The sequence below is a fragment of the Stegostoma tigrinum genome, chromosome 5, assembly GCF_030684315.1.
Source record: "Stegostoma tigrinum isolate sSteTig4 chromosome 5, sSteTig4.hap1, whole genome shotgun sequence".
NCBI classification, from domain to species: domain Eukaryota; kingdom Metazoa; phylum Chordata; class Chondrichthyes; order Orectolobiformes; family Stegostomatidae; genus Stegostoma; species Stegostoma tigrinum.
The window spans coordinates 37,575,856-37,601,185 of NC_081358.1; the positions used below are offsets into that span (position 1 = coordinate 37,575,856).

At 40.7% G+C, this 25,330-nt stretch overlaps 1 protein-coding gene across 8 annotated transcripts in view; it reads left to right on the top strand.

Annotated features, from left to right (window-relative positions):
* Nucleotides 1-23,360, top strand: part of pomgnt2 (protein O-linked mannose N-acetylglucosaminyltransferase 2 (beta 1,4-)) — a 47,238-nt gene extending 23,878 nt beyond the window's left edge. For 7 of the 8 annotated variants that reach the window (XM_048528594.2, XM_048528592.2, XM_048528596.2 and 4 more), the window contains one exon: nucleotides 18,748-23,360. In XM_048528594.2, the coding sequence (XP_048384551.1) occupies nucleotides 18,820-20,574 (1,755 nt within the window). In that variant the 5' untranslated portion in view covers nucleotides 18,748-18,819 and the 3' untranslated portion in view covers nucleotides 20,575-23,360. Of the gene's footprint in view, nucleotides 1-1,625; nucleotides 2,078-18,747 lie in introns of those variants that run through there. The other variant, XM_048528591.2, reaches the window with a different exon arrangement.
* Nucleotides 23,361-25,330: the final 1,970 nt, after the last annotated feature.

Sequence of the window (25,330 nt, forward strand, 5' to 3'; positions counted from 1 at the left end):
AATTGTGAATAGCTGGGGTCCAATCACTGATCCCTGTAATATCCTACTGGTCACTGGCCAACACTCAGAAAACAACCCATTAATTTCTACTCTTTGCTTCCATGTCAGTAAACCATCCCTGATCATTTATGTTAATCTCTAATGTGGGACCTTATCAAAAGCCTTCTGAAGTGTCTGTCATTTCAACAATGGAAAAAGTAGTATAGTAACAGAATAGTATTGAAACTTTGAATTGTTCATCAGCATGAACATGGTCTAGTTTGGAGTAAAGTTTTGGGGCAGAATCCATTTCAGGTATGATTCTGCCCCTTTTTGGATTGGTGGTGGGGGCAAATGAGAGAGTTTTTCTTTTGCTTAAATCACCACTACTGTGATATCACTTTTAGACTGGGCTGATAGGATATTTGAACTGCTGTAAATTCTAATACTTTGTATCTATAACATGGCCAATGCTAACATGCTAGCAAGAAGGGTTTTGCTTGACAAACAATAGCTTTAAGTGGGCATGTACAGTGCAATATAGAAATGTTGATTGCTTTATGAGGGGGCTCAGCATTACTGTTGAGGCAGAGCTGGAATAAGTCTGGAACAAAAATAGAAATTGCTGAAAGACTGAGCAGGTCTGGCAGCATCTGTGGAAAGAAAGCAGAGTTAACATTTTGAGTCCACTGATCCTTCTTAAGAACTCATTGTACCTAGAAAGAGGTATGTATGCTAAAGATGGTGTGGGGTTGGTGTTGAGGGGGATGGAATAAACAATGGGTGGAGATGAATCCTAGAGAGAGAAAGACAAGTGGGTAGACAAAGAAATGGGTAAAACTCGGCTTGGAGAATTGAATAGCTGCTAGTAGGGACCTGGTAGCAATTCATGTGATGACAAGGCCTGGGGTCTGTGGAGATTAGGATAAGAACATGGGAGTAGGTTCCCAAGCACTAAAATTGTTGAACTTCATACCGAGCCCAGAAGGATGTAGCGTTCCCACATGAAGTGCTGTTCTTCCAGCTTGCGCTGAGCTTCACTGGAGCACTGAAGCAAGCCAGAGACAGAGATGTTGGTCAGGGAACACAGTGGTGTGTTGGAGTGACAGACAACTGGAAGCTCAGGGTCATTTCTGCTGACAGAATTTAGCTGTTCTTCAAACTGGTCACCCAGTGTCCTCTTCATGTCCTCAATGTAGAGAAGACTGCAGTATGAACAGCAAGTACAGTAGGCTAGAATGAGTGAAGTGCAGGTAAGTTGTTGCATGGTGTCAGGTAGTTTCTTTGACTCCATTGCATCTGTTTGAATAATGCCAATTTGTAGCATATATACCAATCTTTTCCTAGCTGCAATCAGTTCTGAAGAAGGGTCACTGGACCCTTAACTCTGCATTTTCTCCACGGATACTGCCAGACTTGCTGAGTTTTTCCAGCATCAGCATTATTTTGGAGGAACTCCAATGTATCAAGAGTTCTAGGATGGAATAGCTAAATCTGGAAATAACACAAACACAGATTAGGATCTGAACACCGGTTGCGATGGACAATATTTTGTAGATGAAATAAAGAACTGCAAGTGCTGGCGATCTTAAACAGAAATTGCTGGAGAAACTCTGGCAGCATCTGTAAAGACAGTTAACGTTTCGAGTCCCGTGACTCTTCATATATCTTGTAGTGATCTCGGACAGAGAGTAGATATGGGATCAGAGGCTCAGGCTGGTTAAATAGGATGCAAGTTTTGTAGTCTGAGATTGTGGGACAATCTGACAACAGAGACTGTGAAGAAGCCCTGAAAAATGCTTTCCTTCTCTATTAAATCCAATGGCCAATCTAGCCTCTAGATTAGAACCCAGACAGTTTATTTCGCCTATGTAGAACTATGCGCAGCAGCACCAGTACTGTGCAACTAGGGAACAGAGCGCAACACAGCAACCGTCTCTCGAGTCGAACCCCTCTCTTTGAACCGAGCCGGGGCTGCGGGCTCCAAGGGTAGTGTACGTGGCTTGTGACGTGTTCAAGAAGCAGGAGGTTGTTGTTGTGGAAGTGGCGCCGGGTCGGAGCTGGGATTGGCAGGCTGTATGACAGTGACAGCGGCTCAGTGAGTACCAGAGCTCTGGCAAGCGAGAGTGTGTGGGAACAAATGGAGACACTGCTGGTGAAAGCGCTACATGAGATAGTGCATGAACTATTGCACACAACAGCTTAATGATAACAGTCTAACACCGCAGCAATGTATCTGGTTGGCAAAATGTATCCAAGACGTTGCAATGTTTCTGTTGGGTGGTGTTCGTTTTCAATACAATCCGTCCCTCTGATACAAATATATATGTTTGCAATAAATGGGTATTCACATTGCCTGATAGATATCACGGACTGTTCTGTGAAAAGATCATCTAGCCTTTGCCAAATGCTCGATGCAGCCTCTGATAAAGAAAAATGGTGATGCGTGACAGAGAGAAAACGGCTCACTCACCCACCTGCTGGTCCTTTTTACAGAGCAGCCGCTGCCCGAGGCCTGAGAATATTTCCTCCCACGTTATGGCAATTGATGTTGCTCTCATTTCGCTGTGGGGTGAAAGCAGGGAATTATTCAAAAATACTAGTCCTTTTAACTCCGTTGTTAAAAAAACCAATGTGAGAGATTATTATATTCATGTTTTGATTCTGCAGTGCAAAGTGTGTTGGATCAAAAAGACTACAGAAAGCATTTATAGGCCCGAAATTTACAAACACTAAACGTTACTCTGATTTCATCCCCAGATTTATCTCTTATCCGGCTGTAGTATTAAGAAAATGCAGTACTAGCAGTTAAAGCTCACAACTGTGATCCAGACATAAGACTATCCACTTGCAAAGCCATAAGAAGTCCTTTAAAGAACGGTGTGGTTATTATAGCATCTTAACGCACTCGAGTCCCAAATTACTTAGCATTTGCTACATTCTTTTGAAGTGCAGTGGTCCCTCAATCTTGTTTCTCGCCTGAGGCGTGGTGACCCTGAAATTAAACTCAGCACCAGTCTTCTGTCTTTATTGAAAGAGTAGCCCTGGTCACTGCTGTAAAACTGGCAAGTGCTAAATTCTGATAATTGAATTATATGTATCAATAGTGTAATATGATTTTTTTGTCTTCCAGAATTAGCCTCTAATCTCTAGCGGACACACCCTTGTTTTCACACTTTGGCCCCCATTTTAGAAACATAGAAGGTAGGAGCAGGAGGAGGCCATTTGGCTCTTCCAGCCTCTTCTGCCATCCAGCACGATCATGGCTGATCACCCAACCCAGGAGCCTAATCCTGCATTCTCCCCATAACCTTTGATTCTGTTGGCCCCAAGTGCTATATCTAGCTGCCTGTTGAATGTATTCAATGTTTTGGCATCAACTACTTCCTCTGGTAATGAATTCCATAGGCTCACCAGTCTTTGGATGAAGAAAGGTCTCCTCATCGCCGTCCTAAATGGTCTACACAACCTTCAGATTGTGGTTCTGGACGCACCCACCATTGGGAACCTCCTCCCTGCATCTACAGTATATAGTTCTGTTGAAATTTTATAGGTCTCTGTGAGATCCCCCCAATCTCCCTGAACTCCAGTAAAAACAATCCTAAACTAGCTAATCTCTCCTCATACATCAGCCCATCTATTCCCAGAATCAGCCTAGTAAACCTTCGCTGCACTCTCTTGAGAGCAAGATCATCCTTCCCTAGAAAAGGAGACCAAAACTGCACACGATACTCTCGGTGTGGCCTCATCAAGGCCCTGTATAAATGCAACAACACATCCCTGGCTCCTTTACTCAAAACTTGCAATGAAGGCCACCATATCATTTATAGATAATGAAGTGTGAAGGTGGATGAACACAGCAGGCCAAGCAGCATCTCAGGAGCACAAAAGTTGACATTTCAGGCCTAGATCCTTCATCAAGAAGGGTCTAGGCCCGAAAGGTCAGTTTTGTGCTCCTGAGATGCTGCTTGGCCAGCTGTGTTCATCCAGCTTCACACTTCGTTATCTTGGATTCTCCAGCATCTGCAGTTCCCATTATCACCATATCATTTACCTTCTTTACTGCCTGCTGCACCTGCATGCTTACCTTCTGCGACTGGTGCAAAAGGACACCCAGGTCCTGCTGCACACTCCCCTCTCCCAATTTACAGCCATTCAGGTAGTAATCTGCCTCCTTGTTTTTGCTTCTAAAGTGAATAACCTCTCATTTATCCAAATTATGCTGCATCTGCTATTGATTTGCCCATTCACCTAACCTGTCTGGATCATGTTGAAGGATCTCTGTGTCCCCATCACAGCACACCCTCCCACCCAACTTGGTATTATCTGAAAACTTGGAGATGTTACATTTTGTTCCTTCATCCAAATCATAAATATATATTGTGAATAGCTGGGGTCCCAGCACCAATCCCTGTGGCATCCCACTAGACACTGCCTGCCAAATTGAAAAGGACCCATTAATTCCTACTGTTTGTTTCCTCTCTGCTAACCAGTTTTCTATCCATCTCAGTACACTTGCCCCAATCCCATGTGCTTTAATCTTGCACAATAATGTCTTACGCGGGACTTTCTCCAAAGCTTTCTGAAAGTCCAAACATACCAATCAACTGGTTGTCCCTTGTCACCTCTATTAGTTACATCTTCATAGAATTCCAACAGATTTGTCAACTATGATTTCCCCTTCATAAATCCCTGCTGACTCTGTCTGATCCTGCCAGTGCTTTCTAAATGCTCTGCTATAAAGTCATTGATGTTGGATTTGAGAATTTTCCTCACTATCAATTTTAGGCTTACTGGTCTATAATTCCCTGTTTTCTCTCTACCTCCCTTTTTGAATATGGGAGTGACATTAGCTACCCTCCAATCAGTGGGGACTGTTCCAGAGTCTATAGAATCCTGGAAGATGGCCACCAATGCATCAACTATTTCTAGACCCACTTCCTTAAGTACACTGTGATGAAGGTTATCAGGCCCTGGGGATTTTTGATTATTGTGTAGTGTAAATGAAATGTGCTGGATATAAATGATCATTGATTAGTATCCTCACTTTTCAAAACGCATGATGAATGTTCCATTGATTTCATCTTCTCCTCTGAACTAAAAGCAGTGACTTTTACTGAGTTCGAACATATTCACTGTTGATATTCATGTATCCACACAGTTGGTTTTTGATAAAAGTCATCATATCTATACATGTGCCCATTTCTGGCTTTCACTTCAAAATATTTGATTTCATTTCTGGAAAGTTGGGGGTTTCAGTAAAGAGATTAAGGGGTTGAAATGTCTTAAAATGCAAGCACGTAATGGACTGTTGCCAATCATGAGTGCATTTTATACCCAGTTAATTTTCTTTGCGTTGACTTTTGTCAGCTGTGTCTCATTGAATCAAGAGATTGTGGACTCGAGTTCCACTCCAAACTTCAACACAATCTAGGAGAACACTCCAGTGTAATATTGACAGAGTGCTGTGCTGTCAGAGGTGCTGCCTGTCAGCTGAAATGTGAAATAGAGACCATATCATCCTCTTCATGTGGATGTGTGAGACTCCAGGCCATTATTTCAAAAAAAGAGTAGGCGTTGTCCCCCATTGATGTCTTGAGCACTGCTTATCCTTCAGCAATATTGCTGAAACAGGATCTCTAGTCATTGTCACCCTGTTACTTCTGGGAACTTGCTGTGCACAAATGGGCTGTTTTATGACAATGTCTACACTTCAGAAGCACTTGTTCAGCTGTAAAGCACTTTGCAATGTTCCGGGAAAGCTTCAATACTAAACTGCAAGTGTTTCTTTTTTCAACAGAGCAGTAGTCTTGTAGGTTGTAACACAGGCTGCTGATTTCCTCCACCACCTTTGTTGTACTGGTTAAGACCCATTGCATCTCTCAAGTTTTCTATAAAAGAAAATGTCTGGCCTTATAATGCCATATATGAACAACATGCCAAATGTTATCAGTAATCTTCTAGCTGTATCATGTAGCCCAACGGACCAGGTAATGATAATGCAGTTCCGGGAGTTTGATCCCCAACAACCCAACCAGATCCTGACTGATTTTCTTAGCCCCATTAGACTGCCTTGCCTCTTTATCTTTTATATACTCTCTTCTAGCAAATAGCTATTAATTTCAGTTTTGAAATGTCAAAATAAACTTATTAGCCTCAAAAGCTTTTTTTTTGAGACAGAGTTCGAGATTTACAGTACCCTTTGAAAACCTCCTTACTGATATCAACCCAAGCAATCTTAATTGCTCTAATTTAAATATTCTGCTCTCTTGTTCTCTGCTATGTCCCTCCAAATGAGTACCTGGCTAGTCTATGCAATTTGTTTTCATAACCTACTTTTAGCCCTGGTATCATGCTGATGAATCTATGCTGCAGCCCTGCAAAAATATCCTTCCTGATGTGCATTGGTCAGAAATGAATATAGTGCTTCAAATGAGTTCTGAACAAAGCTTTTTTGTGACTGAAGCATAACTTCTATGTCTTTGTATTGTAGCCATTCTGAGATAAAGCCAGCCTTGTATTAGCTTGTGTTTTTTTTTCCCTGTGTACTTGCCCAAACCTACTACAAATCCTACTTCTCACCATTTACAAAATCCTTTGGTCTAAACTTTTTTTTGGTGCAAACTGGATTAAATTATTCTGATGTACTTTTGTTCATTACCTATCAATTTCTTCTTACAACTTTATGCTTCCAACTGCACTATCTGCTGTGCCACTTAAATTATTTTTGTCAGAAAACTGGGAGGCATTGCTTTACTGGAACCTAATGTAAGTCTATCTCTTCCTTCGTCCGGGTAATATATAAATGTAATAAAAAGCTGCAACTTCAGTTCAGATCTCATTCATCACACTGTGTCAGTTTGAATACAAAACCATTAACTTCATTCGCTGTCACATATAAATTATTGTTGAATGCTTTCTGGAAGTACCTGTAAACAGTGCCCATGGATATACGTGTTTCAGAGATAGGAGCTGCAGATGCTGGAGAATCTGAGATAACAAGGCGTAGAGCTGGATGAACACGGCAGGCCAAGCAGCATCAGAGAAGCAGGAAAGTTGATGTTTCGGGCCTACACCCATGTTCAGAAAACAAAGGGTCTAAGCCCGAAACGACAGCCTTCCTGCTCCCCTGATGCTGCTTGGCCTGCTGTGTTCATCTAGCTCTATACTGGGTTATCCCATGGAAATACTCCCCATATTGTTGGCGATCAAGTGAGTTAATGCTCACTTCATTCTCTGATCTCTTCAAATAGAGAATATAACAGCTGACCAAAGCTGACCAATTAAAGACTATTGGCCTGATTTGTTTGTTGACAAATTAGAACAAGGAAGTCAAATGCTGTACAGAAACACACAAGATCCTGAAGGATCTTGACATAGTGCATGTGAAAAAGATGCTTCCACTTGGGCAAGAATCAAGACTGAGAGTAACTACTTTAAACTAAGGAGTCAACCGTTTAAGACAGAGATGAGGAAAAATATTTTCTCACAGAACACCATGAGTCTTTGGAATTCTCTCAAAAGGTGGTGGAAACACAACTTTGAATATTTTTAGGTAGGGTGGATGGATTCCTAATGATCAAGGGGATGAAGATTATCAGGGATAGGCTGGAACCTAAAGTAATCAGATCAGCCATGATCTTATTGAATGGCAGAGCAGTGATGTTAGACTGAGTGGCCTACCATGCTCCTAATTCACAGGATCAGAATCTGGTTGTGTAGTGTGTGGATGTTTATTTCAAGGATTTTACATCAGCTGCTTGACCTTCCTCTATCTTGTGAACCAATACCAAATGACCTGATGATGGGAGTAAGCAAGCTGTGGCAATTACGCTCTGTCTTGTATGGAATTTGTTATTCTTCATAGGAATATTCCAAAAAGGTTTGCAAGTGAAAGTGCCTCATTATTACCAACCTAACCAGATTGAATGTTTGTTCCAATAGAGCCTTGTATAGCCACTCAGCAAGACCCACTCCACCCTCCCCACTTCCCCATTTGATAACCTGCATAAACACCTCATGATGCAACCCTAAGTGTGTCTCCTTCTCATGAAGCATTGTATGGCACTCTGCATACCTGATTAATGTTATACTTGGTGTAACTTCCATGTAGTAACCTGTGATCCCGTGTACTATGCTTTTTACCCTCCTACCCATGCCCACTCAGTCTCCATATGGTGCTTGACAGGGAATATGTGAAAAGATTGTTGCCCCTTGTGGGAGACTGTAGGCCCAGAGGGCATAATCCCAGAATAAAGGAGTTGCATATTCAAGACAGAGATGAAGTGGAATTTTTTTTCTCAGAGAGCAGTGAATTTGTGGAGTTCTTTACTGCAGAGGCCTGTTGAGGCTGTGTCATTAAGTGTATTCAAGGCTGAGAGATTTCTTTTTAAAATCAGTACGAAAATCAAGGGTTATGGTGAAAAGACAGGAGAATGGAATTAAGGATTATCAGATCAGTTGTGTCCCATTGAATGGCAAAACAGATTGAATGGGCCAAATGGCCTGCTTCTGCTCCTGTGCCTTGTCTTGAACAGGCACCAAAAAATGTCCTTAATGAAGACTCTGAATACTTTAGATGATGGTATATCTGACTCAATTTTCAAGCAATTCTGCTAGCAATCCTTTCACTGAGCTTAGATTTGGAATAGACACTTCAGATACAATCCAAATGCTGTGCACTTCAATGGTTTCTGGATGCTGTGAGTGGGAAAAATGAGAAATATAATAAAAGAAAAACAATGAAAGCAATGCAAATTATTTTTAACAGTACACATGTAGCTGGCTTTTCCTTTTGACAGGTTAGAGGTGAGGTTTCAGCTGTAAGACTATTAAATGTAGGACCAGAAGTAGGCCATTCAGGTATGACCACTGAACAATTTTTTTTTCCACCACCAGATCACCCAAGTTACTCTTTTCCTTTATTCCCCATTTCAAAGTCATCTGTGTTTCTCAATTGATTACCAGTTTATGTGCAAAACTTGTAGGAGCAGTGCAATGTTTACAGAAGTGAGGGAAAGGTAGGGAGAGGACCAAATAAAAGTGGAGTTAGAGGGTGAGATAAGGTATTCCACTCCTCAAGGTGTAAGGACATTGAGAATTTTAGTGGAGACTGTGTACACACTCTCTCTCTCTCTCTCTACCCACTTCCAAAGACACTCAGAAGCAAATGTGACTGTGGAAGAACAGCCAGTGATCAGGAACTGTGATCCTTCCACAGCCCATTGCCTGGACCTGTTGATGGCAACTTTCATCAGGCCCAGGAGCAAACCCGTTAGAACATCCTCTGACTTGCCGTTCCCCCTCTTCACTCTCAGGAACAAAATGAACAGCAAAACGTTTTCAAATAACTAAAATGGGGGTGCAACCACCTACAACCAATATTTAAATGGTCCATGGATTCCAAAATAAACAGTTAGCTGGAAAAAACTGCAATCTTTGATGGCTGTGTGCAATGCCCTCAACCCCATTGATATTCTCCTATTCAACCTCTTTAGGGATGTTATTAAACACGTGAAGCAGGTGGGATTTGAACCAAGGCCTCATAACACAGAGGTAGGGTCATTACCAATGTACCAAATGAACCCTTCTACTTGATTTACATTATAATTTTGCTTGATTCCACAAACAGAATGCTATTCTAAAGTCTTTCCACTGCAGCCAATGAAATGATGCCAGGGTTTGTGGCTATTTGTTCTGAGCAGCTCCTTCACTCATTGAATGATCATTTCAAGAACTGACTTTTGGATAAAACTGCTGAGGTAAAAGCCCTGAATATTTTTAAGAGCTAGCGATGTGTGGACTGGAGGGTCTTTTTAAAATGATCAACTAAAGTGGACAGAATGGCCTGTACAACCAGAGCAGCTTGGAATGTTTCTTTGAATCTCTTTAGCCTGCAATGAAATTGAAGATTTTAAAGATAAAATAGCTCCCATGCCCACTGTTAAGATAATATCATTAAAAGCATTTATTATTCTCGGCTTTTCGTTAACTGTCCACCGAACATTAGCTGTTTGTTGTAAATATAGAAAGAAAAAGGCTTGCATTAATGTAGCACTATTCACAATCTCAAGTCATTTAAAAATGCTTTACAGCTAACTGAGTACTTCTGAAAATAGCCACTGTTGTAGGAAACTGAGCAGCCAGTTTGTGCATTGCAATGATAGAATTACAAATTTATTTGATTTAGACATGTTGGTTGAGGGGTAAAGATTGGCCAGGATGCAGGGGAAAATTTTTCTGCTCTTCCTCAGAGGTGTGGAATAGAATCTTTTACATTCATCTGAGGTGGCATATGGGTCCTCAGGTTAACCCCTCATCTGGAAACTGCACTGCTTCATTTGTGAGTTGGGAATGTCAGCTTAGATTTTATGCTGACATCATTACTAGTGAGATGCAGAAGCCCAGATCAAGTATAGAATCGTAGAATCTCAACATTGTGAATCTGGCCATTCAGCCCATTGAGTCTACCCAAACCCTCTGAAGAGCATCCTGCCTAAATCGATCTCCCTACACTGACCCCTTCCCTGCATTTCCTATGGCTAACCCACCTAGCCTGCACATCTTAGGACAATATAGCATGGCCAATCCAGCTAAACTCCTCAAATTTGGACTGTGGGAGGAAACCCATGCGGGGAGAATGTGCAAACTCCACAAACACAGCCATCTGAGGGTAGAATTGAACCCAGGTCCCTGGCACTGTGAGGTAACAGCACTAACCACTGAGCCTCTGTGCTGCCCAACTGAATTTCACAAAATACAAATTTCAAATCAGCTTAAGATGTCAATTCTGGAAGTTTTCGAGCATGTTAAAGCTCACAACCATAACTTTATGTCAAACAGTATTGGCAGTCCATCTCTGACTATTTGGCTGTCTCATTGCAGTGCCACACATTGTGGAATTACTCCATATCACTTTATATATTGTTTGTAGGGTCAGAAGGCCCATTATCATCTACTTTCAATCAGGCAAATTGGTGGTACAAAAAGTCAAAGATAGGGGTGTAGGCAAAGTGGAAGATGGTGGGAGTGAGAGAAATAGTGTGCGATATAATTAAGTGAAGTATAGCTGAGGGCCTGAGAGCCCTAAATGCTGCAATGTTGCTATTGACCAATATGTGAGTGTAGACAATTGTTGAGGCCTGCACAAGCTTCCAGTTGTTGAAATCAATTTTGTTGTCAGTACAAAGAATTCAAAGTGGAACAGGCGGTGCCATGGAGAAACTGAATTTCTGTAATATTAAATTATGTCGAAGTCCAAACATGCTTCAGTGCCTTACAGAATATGCAACAAATATTGGAACAAGAACTGACAGCTGCCTGAAACCACGGAAAACAGTTTTGACTCTTTCTATGACAGCTTTGCTGTAAGTACTATAGCATTTGAAGTACTCATTAAATAATGAGGCAGTTTGACCTGTCACATCCTTTCTGTAGGATAATCCACAAGTCATTTAAATCTGTGCTGATCAGGCTTGTCCCACAGGCAGCGCGATTGTCACAATGCAGCCTACCAAGGGTCTTGTATGTTCAATCAAGCCCTTCTTCAAATTGCAGACAAATGTAACTAGGAGATTTTGAAAGCAACGGTGCCTCTGATCAAAGGCTGTATCTCCAAGGTGTTTGATTCTGAAAAGCTCACTTGTGAGCCCGTGAGTTGCCACTGCAGGAGACAAACAGTCAGTGTTTGGAGGAGCAATGGAACATGATTGCTTTCACTCACCCCAAGGCTGGAGCTGCAGGACAGGGACTGGGAGATACTGGCTTAGGGAGGAGCATAAAGTGAGGCAGGCCGTTGGGGTAAGTGAGTGGGTTTCTGGCTGAGTGAGTGAACAAGACTGAGTCAGACATGCAGCCTTCATCCTTTCTACAAAGTAAGATGGGAGTTGAAGACACCTCAGTCTGAAAGGCTGAGGTGTCTTCTAGCTCCCACTTTTGTATGAATTCCACCAAAACCAACGCATAGTGTATCCACACGATATGGACCACGGCCAGTATTAACTAAGCCCAAGCCCTTTAGTCCCACTCCTGTAGCCTAGATTTTTTATAAATGTTGCAGATGTCATGCTCTCTGGGAAGGGATTCGGAGATGTCCAGAAAATTAACCTGGGTCTCTGGCTACTACAAGTTCACTCACATTGCTACCACATTATCACTTTGCCTCTGCTCTGTAATTGGCTCTTGTTTACTATAGTGGAAAAGCTAAGCTTTCTGAAATTTGCTCAGCAGCCCCTGAATGATAGAAAAAATGAAATGTGTCTCTCTTCACAAAAGTGGTGGGATGAGCCTGATTTAGAGCTAAGTTGTTAATCGTCTAAACCGATTGGTATGCACATGTTCTTTATTTATGATAGAGTGTACACTATTTTGAAGATTTCATAGGATGGATTTTCCGAGGTGTGGTAATCTCACATATATTGCCACCTCTGATTCATCACTTTTATCACAGAAGGGAACTCCACGTTTCTGAGAGAGATTCTGATCAGGGCTCCTTCAGAAATGTAGATCCACACTTCCATTCTGACAGTTCCCTGTGCAGAACTATCATGTGAAGGAAAACCATTCCCTCTTTTCACAGCAGTTAGCTCCGGTACGTCGAAATGTAAATTTCTGGGTAGCCACTATGATCGATGCTGTCAAACAGTAATACATGAATGTTATGTTAGGATGCTGAAGAGTACCAGATGGCTGGGTGCCGGATAAATAGAGTGCCAGCTGGGAGTGTGTCAAGGGTAGGATAGCAGATGACTAGAGGGTAAGGTGTCTGTGAGTATAATATGAAGTAGAAATGGAGTAAGGTGGAAAGGTTAGTAATGTAATGTTTAGAGTAGGTCACGGTGAATGAGAGAAATAGGGTCTGGCAGTGGAGTTTGGTTGTGTCATGTCTGGCAGCTGTGGTTGGGGTGTGGGTCAGGTCTGGGTCTGGACTCTTTAATAATCTAATGTATTTATGTCTAATCTATGTATTTAATAGCCTAACATTTCCTGGGTAGCTATTTTACTTTATTTCATCAGACCCCTCTGAATTCTCCAACTTAACTCATTTACCCTGGAATGCCCTATTTATCCTGTATAATCTTCAATTTCCCGGGCAGTTCCTTTGGAACATGCTATGATGGGAATTCCACAGGGTTCCCATGAACAACATACATCTATGCTGGATTAATAATTTCCTGGCCGGTAGAAAATTGGGCCAATATATTTTTTTCCCCTTCTCCGTATTATTTTACTGTTTAAAAGGTGCTTGTGCACTGACCATTAAAGAATGTTTCACTAATTGAACTCTAGCTCGGCCAAATGTGTATTGTTGACTAAATCTGAACAGTTTCATAACGTAAGTAAGTACCATTGGCGTTGCATGTGGAAAATGTATTGATTTAACTTCCGGTTATAATTTCGTGATTTTTTTACAAGCAATTTTTCATTATGAAGATGTGGGCATTGTTGGCGAGATCAGCATTGGGTCCATCCTCAGTTTGAAATATGAGAAATGAGTTCTTGCTCTCTCAATGACAATGTCACAGACTGTAGGGAGGATGAGCAAACTGACAACAGCACTGTGTCCTAGGGTAACATTTAAGTGGGGTGAGAAAAATCTAGTAATGTTAGGGGAATAGATACAGGGCAGTATCTTTTAGGAATCTGAGTGACGTAGACTCTGGTGAGATGTGCGGCAGATTCGAGCAAATAGTATGGTGAGGCCCATCCTGACATCACGACTAATTCCTTCCAGCTTTTAAGCTTTTCACAAGCAGTGTGGCAATATTTAACGGTCAGCGGTGAGATGCCAATTGACAAAGAGTAATGCTTGTTAAACACTTTCTTATGTGCCCATGTAAAGGCATACATTGCTCTCAGTGCCAGGGACCCAGGTTCAGTTCCACCCTTAGGTGACTGTGTGATGAACTTTGCACATTCTCCCTGCATCTGCATGAGTTTCCTCCGGGTGCTCTGGTTTGCTCCAACAGTCCAACAACGTGCAAGTCAGGTGGATTGGCCATGCTAAAATGCCCCATTAGTGTCCAGAAATGCATAGGCTAGATGGATTAGCCACATGGAATACAGGGTTACAGAGATAAGGGTGGGGATAGTGAGTCTGGGTGGCATGTTGTTCAGAGAGTCAGTTTGGACTCGATGGGCCAAATAGCCTGCTTCCACAATGTACGGATTCTCTGGCACAAATTGCCTCATTAATATTCAGCTTCCCAACTTACCAAACTTGCCAAGCATGTGGCAGTGAAACTCGACAAGGAAACCAGAACAAGCTCCTCTTTTTTTTTGGCAGATTCAGCTCTGCTTGCTCTGAATGATTTCCATTCTGGAGACAGGACACCAACATTTCCAAGCACGTTCTGCGGACACTGGCTGCACCTATCCCACCTGCACGATATTGGATCCAGCACATTACCAGACTCCTATGAACCTCATGGCATATCTCCAATTCACTTACAGGACTCTTCTGTACTTCTGTGCTGTATCACTGTCTGTACTGGCAACTATCCATCTAACATTGCTGCAAGGACACTGTTAGGGACACGCACCCAGCTCATGGACTGGATCAAGTTTCAATGGGCTTGCTTGTTCGCTGTTATACTATTCATATTCTGAGCCTGTCTGGTTGCTCAGAGCATCCAAAGCTTTACAATATCACGCTTTGTCTTTTTGCACCTTGTCCTCTCAGCTAATGGTACAAGGCTTATATTACTGCTGTCTTGTTGTGTTGTTTCAGTGCACAGCAAAATTCTAGCACCAAGTTAGGAACCTTGTCATTGTTGTCAACAAACATCAGTTAAGCGTCAGCCTTTGCATGGGGTTGGGGGGAGGGTGTTGGGGAGAGAGGGGTGGGGGTGAGGGTGAGCGTGTTCCTAGCGTGATATATCAGATACAGCCTCCAATACAAGTCCAGGTGAACTATGTGTTTTGTTTGGAGTTATGGAGGCTCCAATTTCTTCCCATCAAGGATTATCTTGTACCAGCCCCACTCTTTCTGCTTGTCATTGGTGTGTGCTGACAGATTAAAATCTCAACCTATGTGAACACATTATGAGGAGTTCTTCCTTGGCCATCAATTCATGGAATGAGACTTGAAACCAGAGTTTCTAGATCAGAGGCAGGAATACTGCCAGCTTCATCATAAGGCTTTGTAAAATAGGCTAATCTCTGCAAAATATATATTGTTAAGGGACAGTTTCATTGAGATTTTTAGAACTTTGAAAGGGATTGTTAGGGCTGATGGAGAGATACATTTTCTATACTGGAGGAGCCTAAAACAAAGGGACAATAGCCGGGCATCCAGGAGACAATTCAAAAGCACTTCCTGACAAAAATAAAATGGAAGAAGCATGGAACTCTTTCACATAAACATGGTAAATGATAGCTCAATTAATATTTTAAAATTTGGGATCGATATATTTTTGTAGAGGAGAATAAAGAAAGACAGAGAGCCAAGGCAAGTTAATGCAGTTAAGATAAGAATGTCAGTGAATGGAAAAACAGGCTGAAAGACCTAAATAGCCTCCTCCTGTTCGCCTGTGATCACATCAATAGAAACCAAGCTGGAGTTTATATTATGTGAAGCGCAGTTAATCTGAATGCAGAATATTTTTTGGCACCAATTAGGTTTGCAGCTGAGAGTAGCCAATTACAACTCATTTCACCTACATTTGGGAATTAGTCATCATGGAATTAAAATTGCCTTTCAACGCTTCATTTATTTTGAAAGTCAATCCATTACAAAATGATGAACCATAAGTAAGGTTGCAATCAGACTGCAACACAATGAATCCATTTCTGCTCTACAGTCACTCTGAAATTTGAATATATCTGAACATTAGTCTCACCCGACTCCCAAGTTCAAAATGTTATGCATTCTTGAAGAGCTAGAATAGATTTCAAGATCAAATTCAGGATGAAAAGAGCTTAAGAACCCTCACAGAACAGATCCATGGATTAGAATATCGCAGTTCTATGTCTTGGAGTAAAACCAAGATAGTGGCAGATTAAGTGTTCTTGCAATTGCTGATGGGCAAGAAGCTGTGGGAATTTATTTTAAGTTCCGATGCAGTAATATTTCAGTAATATAACATGACATCCACCTTTATTGAGCAACACCGAACCTACAATGTCTCTTCTGCTCTTAGATCAGGTTGGTTAATTAGAAGGTAGAGTGGAGATTTGTTTAAGCCAAGTGGTGGAAATCCATGATGTTAAAGATGATGGATGGAAAGAGAACCTGTTGGGATGGGGAGGAATGCTAAGAAGATTCTGTAACTAAAGCAAGATGGCAGAGACAATAGGAAACCCAACTTCCTGTGCTGTGATGAGAAGATAGTTGGATGAAATCCAATATGACATGAGGAATTATCCCAGTGTTTTTTTCACAGAGAGCTGTCACTGGAGCTTAGTGTGACCATGCTATAATACATTGATTAATCATTATCATCTTCACACGAAACCTCTGAGTATGCAAGAGAGAGATTGTATGTGTGCATACATTACCCTATTCTGAAAATAGACAAACTACATTTGATGTAAATAGCATTCCTGACTAAAGCTTTTGCTGCACTTGGAAAAAAAAAATTTCGCTGTTTTATTCATTGTTGTACAAGAGTCTGGTTTGCGCTTGGATCTCACATTCACATCTGGTGGCTGGCTGTGAAAATGTTGACTTTGTGTTTATTTCTGTCATTGTTCAGTTTCTTGGAAAATTACAAAAAACACCAAACGTGTCTAGCATTTAGGACATTGGCAACTTGTAGGAAGCAACTATAAAGGTGACAGAGTGGGGTAAAAGTTAGATACGGCTGAGAGGATAGGAGTGACCAGATAGCAACTAAAGAATTTTAATTACTTTCAGTTTGACATTACTCCAAATGTAATTGGTTAAAAGTGAGCAGTCTCAAAGTTGGGACATCACTACAGTTTAATTCTTATCAGGAGAAATATTTCAATTAATATGTCAATGTCAGATGGCTGTAGAGTATGCAACATGAGTTGCAAAATGTATTAAATAATATACAAGCATTGCTTGAGAGGGGTGTGGAATTAGTGTAACAAAATATAGTGGAGTATGTCTTCTGAAAGGGTGAGTCAAGTTACTTATTGTTATATGGAAGCTTAGTAGAAATGGAAGTTTTGCCCTTTATATTGACCTCTATTAATTGCTTTACAAGTGTTATATTAGAAATATTTACGTGATTGCATCATTAGGATGTGCATTACCAATTTGCATTTATATAGCACCATATATTGGAAGCCATTGTAGTACTGTCCTTGGTTGTCTGATAGTGTAATGGTTAAATTATTGTTGCATGAAAGAACATGGAATTAAGATACAGGCTGGTCATGATTTCACTGAATGGCAGAACAGGCTTGAGGATCTGAACAGTTAGATCATGTTCCCATGTTCCTGTTGTTTTATCTTCTCATGGGACACGTGGGCTCCTAATAAAGATCTTAAAATTCTGAAAGGTTTTGATAGAGCAACATATTTCCACTTATAGGAAACGTCCATAATTAAAGGTCTTCAACGTAAAATAATCACCAACACATAGAGAATTCAGGAAAAACATCTTTATCTATAGTGGTGATAATATGGAATTGCTGTCATGAAGTGTGTTTGAAATTATTAATATAGATCCATTTTAGAACAACTTAGATTAATGTACAAAAGAGAAAGGAATATGATTATCCTGGTAGAATTACAGAGGGAAGAATGGGAAAACCCTCAAGCAGAAAATAAATGCCTTTACAGACTGGTTAGGGTGAATTATGTGATTCTGTGATCCTTGAGTTCTTTTCAATGATAAAACATGTTTAAATCTTGAGCTAGTTGGTAATAATTGTGTATTAGAATGTGCAGTTGTAATGAGTTAGAACATAGAACATAGAACAGTACAGCACAGAACAGGCCCTTCAGCCCACAATGTTGTGCCGACCATTGATCCTCATGGATGCACCCTATAGAACATAGAACAGTACAGCACAGAACAGTTAACTAATTATTTGTTATTTACAAAACAACAAATTGGCTTCTGTTTAAGTGACATGGAGTTGGAAGAATGCTGAGGAAGCAAATATTTTCAGTGCAAAATATTCCTTTCCAACTACACCGGAAGAAAGGCCACTGATGGGAATGTGGAGAGAAAGAACATAAGAAATAGAACCAATAGTAGGTTATTTGACCCCTGTAGCCTGCTCTGATGTTCAATAAATTCATGGCTGAACTTCTATCTCCATTCAGTTTTCCCACTCCATTCCCACATCCTTTGATTTCCTTAGCGCTCCAAAGCCTATTAGTGAGCATCCATAGACCTCTGGGGTAGAGAATTCCAAAGGCTAGAGAAAAACCTCAATTTTAAAATTCTCATCCTCATTCTCTGATCTCTTAATGCTTCACCCCTCTCTACCACTGAAACAGTCCAAGATTTCTGCACTGTTTTATCCTTTTGATTATCACTATTCCAGAATTGGCAGCTATACCTGCAACTACCTAGGTCCAAATCATGAATGCTGTACCTGAATCTCTCCAAATCCCTACCTCATTTTTCAAATTTAAAATGCTCCTCAAAGCCTTTTTGAATAAGCCTTTAGTTGTTTATCTGGCTTAATGTCAAATATTATTTGTGTTCCTAGGTTATTCTGTTAAAGGTGCTATACAAAAGCAAATTGTTAATTGGTAGTTCATCTTATTTTGGGTATATAACATAATTTCTCAATGGTTTTGATTAGAAGTAACTGCCTGATAATACTGTCTTCTTCTTTTTAAAGAATCCTGACTCCTACCTTGGCTGAAGAAGCTCTCATCGCCATCTCTTTGCTGTGAAATGCACCTGTCCCTACATGCATAGACTACATTGCAGAATGAGCATAGCCATTATTTTCAATGCTTTGCTTGTGTCCTTCCTAGCGGCTGTGTTATGGAAGTATGCTAAATTGTGGGAACATGCTGTGTCCTTGGAGGAAGAGTTGTTGCGTTCCCAACAGACTCAAGAGCTGTCCCAAGTAAAGATTGATTACCATGCTGCATTGCAAGCCCTTGTGGAAGACGGCACCAGAATGGCTTGCACAGGAACAATGCACACTGAGCGGATCTGCCGATTTGAATCCCTCTGCTACTCTACCGATGTTGATGAGTTTGTCTTCTTCCACAGCAATGCTTCGATCTTGCTGCCAAATCTAGGCTCCCGGCGATTCCAACCTGCTCTGCTGGACTTATCTTCTGCTGAGGATCATAGCGCACAGTACTTCAATTTTGTAGAATTGACTGTTGATGCTCTTAAGTTCATGCCGAAACCTGTCTTTGTGCCAGACGTTGCATTGATTATGAACCGTTTCAACCCAGACAATCTCATGCATGTCTTTCATGATGATCTCCTCCCAATTTACTACACCATGCAACTGTTCCCAGACTTGGACCAAGACTCACGATTGGTGTTTATGGAAGGTTGGAACGAAGGGCCACACTTTGACCTTTACAAATTGCTCAGCAACAAGCAACCCCTTCTGAAGGATCACCTGAAAGGTCTTGGCAAGCTGCTTTGCTTTACAAAGTCTTATGTTGGTTTGTCAAAAATGACAACTTGGTATCAGTACGGGTTTGTTCAGCCTCAGCGACCAAAAGCAAACATATTGATATCGGGGAATGAAATTAGGCAGTTTGCAAACTTCCTGGTGGAAAAATTAAATATTACCACAGACCCCAGTGGTGAAGGGTACATTGTGGTGTTCAGTCGCACAATCAATAGGTTAATTCTGAATGAAGCGGAATTGATCTTGGGTTTGGCACAGGAATTTCAGATGAAGACTATTGTGGTAACTCTGGATGACCATTCTTTCAGTGATCTTGTGCGATTAATTCGTGGAGCCTCTATGTTGGTCAGCATGCACGGAGCTCAGCTGGTGATGGCACTATTTCTACCCCCAGGTGCTGTAGTTGTTGAACTTTACCCCTATGCTATTAATCCAGAACATTACACACCTTATAAAACCCTGGCAGCTCTCCCAGGTATGGATCTACAGTATGTTGCCTGGCGGAATACGGAGGAGGAGAATACGGTTCCCCATCCCAATAGGCCATGGGAACAAGGTGGAATTGCTCACCTTGCTCAATCTCAACAAGAGCGTATAATAAAGAGCAAAGAGGTTCCTCGCCACCTATGCTGCCGAAATCCTGAATGGCTGTTTCGCGTTTATCAGGACACCATAGTGGATATCCCATCAGTGATGAGTGCCATTCATCAGTCAGTGGGATCCAAACTTCCTGTCAAAAAGATTATGGCAAACAGTTTAATATATCCAGGAAAAGTGAGAGATTCCAAGTGCCAATCTCCTGAACAGGTCACTAATGTTGGAAAGTTGTCCATTTCATGGGAAGTACCTTGGAACCTTAAGTATTTAAAAGTAAAAGAGGTTAAATATGAGGTATGGATCCAGGAACGAGGTGAGAACACCTACATGCCTTACATCCTGCCTTATCGGAACTACACGTTCATAGAAAACATTAAACCATTTACAGCCTACATGGTTTGGATAAGGTGCATCATTAATGAAAACCTTCTTGGCCCATTTGCAGAGGTACTGACTTGTAACACATAATGCAGTATGGTTAGACAGACAAGAAGAAACACCACGTGCTTCAATAAATTGTGTGGCTTAGAAATGTGTAAATCAATATTTATTTAGCCCTGTAGCTGAAAATATTTGTAGCGAATAAAGGGACAGATCTTAAATAATAATAGGTATTTTGGGGCTTTTGTGCACATTTAAGTGAGCTCATAGTCAAGTGCTGCCCTGATGCAAAGAAATGTAGATTCAGAGCCAATTAGGATTTGGCTGAATTGAAGTTCACCCTGGTTGGGGCAGATCATAACTTAAATTAGTAATATAGATTTAGACTGGTTTGTCACAATGTAGTTGGATAAATCACAAGGAGTACCTGAAATCAGAAGCTGAATGTCTAAGTAAGGGTTGTACCATTCATCGTGGCTGTTTGTGAGCCAGCGGCAATGTGAATGTTTAGGCCCGTATGAACATAGTGCTGTTGAAGCAACAACAGCTAGCTCGCTTCCACTAACAACTTAGAGGTTTTAAATATCATTTGACTGAAGTAAAACAAACCAACCAAAGCTTCTTCAACAAATATAATGATCATAACTGCTGAGCGCATGTGAGCTTTACACAGGCCTGCTGTGTTCTGAGCCACAACTGCAAGAAATAATACATGATGATTGCAGATAAGCTAAAATGAATTTGCTTGGTAAAATGTCTGTGTTTTATAAATCTTTATCTTCCCCTCTGTGGGAGGTTCCCATTATTAAAATCTGGTCCAACCTGATTGGAAATGACTGCATTATACCTGCTTTATTGCAGAATGGTTGGTACCATTGCTGTTTCTGCATAAAATGTAACAACCACAATTACCTTAAGATGCTAAGAACGTGTTCATTTATAGGCTCTCTGTTCTCTGTCTCCACGAAGTGTTGTTTTCTTTTCATATATTGATGAACTTTTGCTAAAGAAATTAGCTATAGGTGCTAAGTTATTTCAGTTTCGTTCACTTTGAATTGATTCTCCCAACTCTGCAATTCTGTGTATAATTTTCTTTTAAAATTAACCTGATATTAAATTACGATCTTAAAAATCTTCTTTTTGCTCTCCTCCATCTCGTTTTGGAATCAAAAAAGCCCAGCGTTGACAATTGCAGCTAAATGCATGAAATTCCACTGTTAATCTCCACCATTGGCCGAAGCTCTCCACTCAAGTATTACTCCCAATATGGTCTCACCAAATTACAATATTAGTTCTTCCTCTTGATTTGTGTTATAATCTTGCTCAGTGTTTACATTTATATCTTTACTTGCAATAATCTTATTGGATTAAATGCAGAAGTAGAGTTAATAAATTTACATTTCCATCGGAAAGCATTGGCCATTCAATCCAGCTCAGGTGCGATGGACTGATTGACCTCTCATGTACTATTTATTCTATGATTCTATATAACATTGATGGCCAATTTTGACCTGAGTACAGTTTGTGTGGTTGGGCTGTGCTATTAGAATATATTTGGTGAACCCCTGTTCTTCTTCTGCATGCTGAAAATGTCCCGGTGGTGGAATTGGTAGATCTTGAGTTCAGGTGTGGAGTTGCCAATCTGGCAAACTGTTTTGCCATTAGTGGTGCTGAGCTTCTTGGGTTATTGGACATGCACCATATTCAGGTCTCTATTCCTTCACACTCATGAGATTTCGAAACGATAGAAAGGCATAGGTCATTCAAGTGAGTCGCTGGTCAAAGAGTATCGAGTATCTGATCTTAAAGCCACTGGTTTCTCCAGTTTAGCTTCTTGTCAACATGTCAACAGTGAAGGACTCTGCACTGATAAGGTTACTAAAGATCAGGCATAGTTGACACCTTTTCTTGAAGATGGCCATTGCCAAGCACAGAAGCTGCCTTATTGGAATTATAACGTGTTGAATGAACATGAAAAACTGGACTGTTTGTTATGAATTATCCATATTGATTCGCTTTAAAAATCAAAGAGAACATGAAATAGAAACAAAAGCTGCCAGTGTTCTCAAGATGTTGAATGAAATTGTAGCGCTGGCTAAAACAGGACTGGATTGCCAGTACCTGTAATGTCAGGTTGATGTATTTAACAACACAGGTATTACAGACTTACTGCTATTGGATGACAGCTTTCTTATGTGATATACTAATGACCACAACAAATTACCAGAACGACGTTCAATAAATGTGATCAGTGCTGCGGAACACCAATTTCAGTCGATGAATGAAGGAAAACCTGCCTTTATATAGCATCTTTTACAACCATCAGATGTCTCAAAGTGCTTAACAATCAATTTACGCCTAGATCGAAGACAAGAAAATACAAATTGTTGTGGGTAGCAGGATGGACTGATGAACAATTGCACAAGTTTTAAATTCGTAAGAGAAATGAATAGATAAAAACAAATTTGAAATAAAGAAAACTTGAAACTTGGGAGCCAAGCAAAAATAATAATATAATAATGTACAATGTGTGCTGAGTGTGTAAGATGACTATTGTGAAAATTCTGAACTGTCTTTAATATTTGTCTGGTTTTTAATCTTTGTGCATTAGTTTTCTTTTGCATCAGGGAATGTTGACTATTTATCCAATACTTGAATTGATTTGTTGCTCAGTGTGTCATTAGCTGTACAGAAGAAACATGCTGCTTTAACTTTGACGTTGCAGTTTATTTAATACTGTGCCCAGGTATGTTTGTGCATTACTGTTCAGGCAGAATTTGAGCCAAAGGCTGAGAGGTTTTGTTTTATGTTTGTTTTTAGTGTTAACATAAATCTGTATGGAATTTCTGTATCTTGGAGATTAAATATAGTATTAAGAGATACAAATTTCTCCTCTGGATTCTTTTCCATACTTTGTCTGATCTTTTTAATCTACATTTTCAATTGAAATTATGAAACTGAGATCTATGCTGCAACAAAAAAGAAACTGGGAAAGTCTCCAAATCCGTAATTACTCATTCATGTTACAGTTTGCAAAATGACAGAATTAAGGGCGAGGTCCCCACACCATTGCAGATTCATATAGTTTCATCATTATATCAAGGTGCAAAGTACAAAAGCAAGGAACTTAAGTTAAAACTCACTCAGAGATCGTAAGAACCACTAATGCTGGAGTCAGAGATAACAGTGTGGAGCTGGAGGAACACAGCCGGCCAGGCAGCATCAGAGGAGCAGGAAAGTTGATGTTCCAGGTCAATACCCCTATTCAGAAATGGGGGAGGGGGGAAAGGAGCTCTGAAATAAATAGAGAGAGGAGGGGTGGGTCTGGGGAAGGTAGGTAGGATAATGACAGGTGAGTGCAGGTTGGCAGTGGTGGGGATTGGTTAATGAGGTGGGAGGAGCGGATAGGTGGGAGAGAAGATGGACAGGTTGTGTCAGGTTATGTCAGATTTCTGAAGAAGGGTCCCAACCTGAAATGTCAACTTTCCTGCTCCTCTGATGCTGCCTGATCTGCTGTGTTCCTCCAACTCCACACTGTGTTATCTCTGAACTTAAGTTAAAACGTTATATATCACCAGTTAGTCCTCAGCTGGAGGATTGTTTTTTAATTCTTACACCACACTTTAGGAAGGATTTTAAGGCCTTGGAGAGTTTCAACAGATTGGTACCAGGGATGATGTAGATTGAACAACTCAGGAATGGGGATGGTTCTTCTTGGAGCAGAGAAAGTCAAGAGGAGATGTAAAAAGTGCTAAAAAAAAGTCTGTAGAGTTTTGATAAGACAAACAACATTCCCAGTGGCTAAAGGTTAGCACAGTAGACACATGGGGACCACTTGCAAATTCACTGGCAAGCCAAACATTGGGACAAAATGCTGTAACTTCATCCTGAACATCACAGCACATGTACTTAGAGCACACACTGCAGCAGTTCAAGTGGGAGGCTGACCAACTTCCAAGAGCAGTTTGAGATGGGCAACAAGTGCTGGCCTTGCCAATGATGACCACATCCTATGAAAACAAAATTCACAGAGTCCAATTTATTAGGGTGATTTTAACTTAGGCAGTACACAAAATTGTGCTGGCAAAAGCACCAAGTTACAAAGAGACTTGGGCAGACGTGAATGAGTGGGCAGGACAGTGACAGATGCAGTTCAGGATGCTGGAGTATGAGGTTATCGAGACTGGCCCTGAGAAAGATGAGTTACAATTTGTTTTAAATAAGAACAGAAAATTCCAGAAAAATTCAGCAGATCAGGTAGAAATTGCAAAGAACAGCAGAGTCAATATTGAAATTGATTCGAATGAAGTTGAAGTAAAGAGGCTCATCTTCGATACACAAAACCTTGGTTAGACCCCATCTGGAGTAACAATATTCAGTTCTGGGCTATGAATCTCTGGAAGGCTATTTGGTCTTGGGGTGGGGTGCAGTGTGGACTCCCAGGATGATACTGGAGCTTAATCAATTCATGTATGATAGGTTGCATATGATAGGTATTTCCTTGAATTTGAAGTGTTCAGCAGAAGTTTAATTGAGGTCGCTAAAATGTCTGAAGAATTTGGTAAGTGAACACAGTGATCATTTTTCTTAAAGTTGGATCTTGGCCATTTGGGAATGTAATCAAGAAGCTTTTTCTTCACACAGTGAGTGGCGGAAATCTAGAACTCTTTATCCTCAAAACGCTGTGGATTTGAGGTCAGTTGAAACATTAAAGGCTGAAATCGAAAAGAGATTTTTTTAGACATGTGAAATAAATATTGATGAAAAGAATTGAGGTCTGGCTCAGTATTTTCCAACAGGTTTGGCTTGAGTAGGTTGAATGGCCTTCTCCTGTTCCATCGTT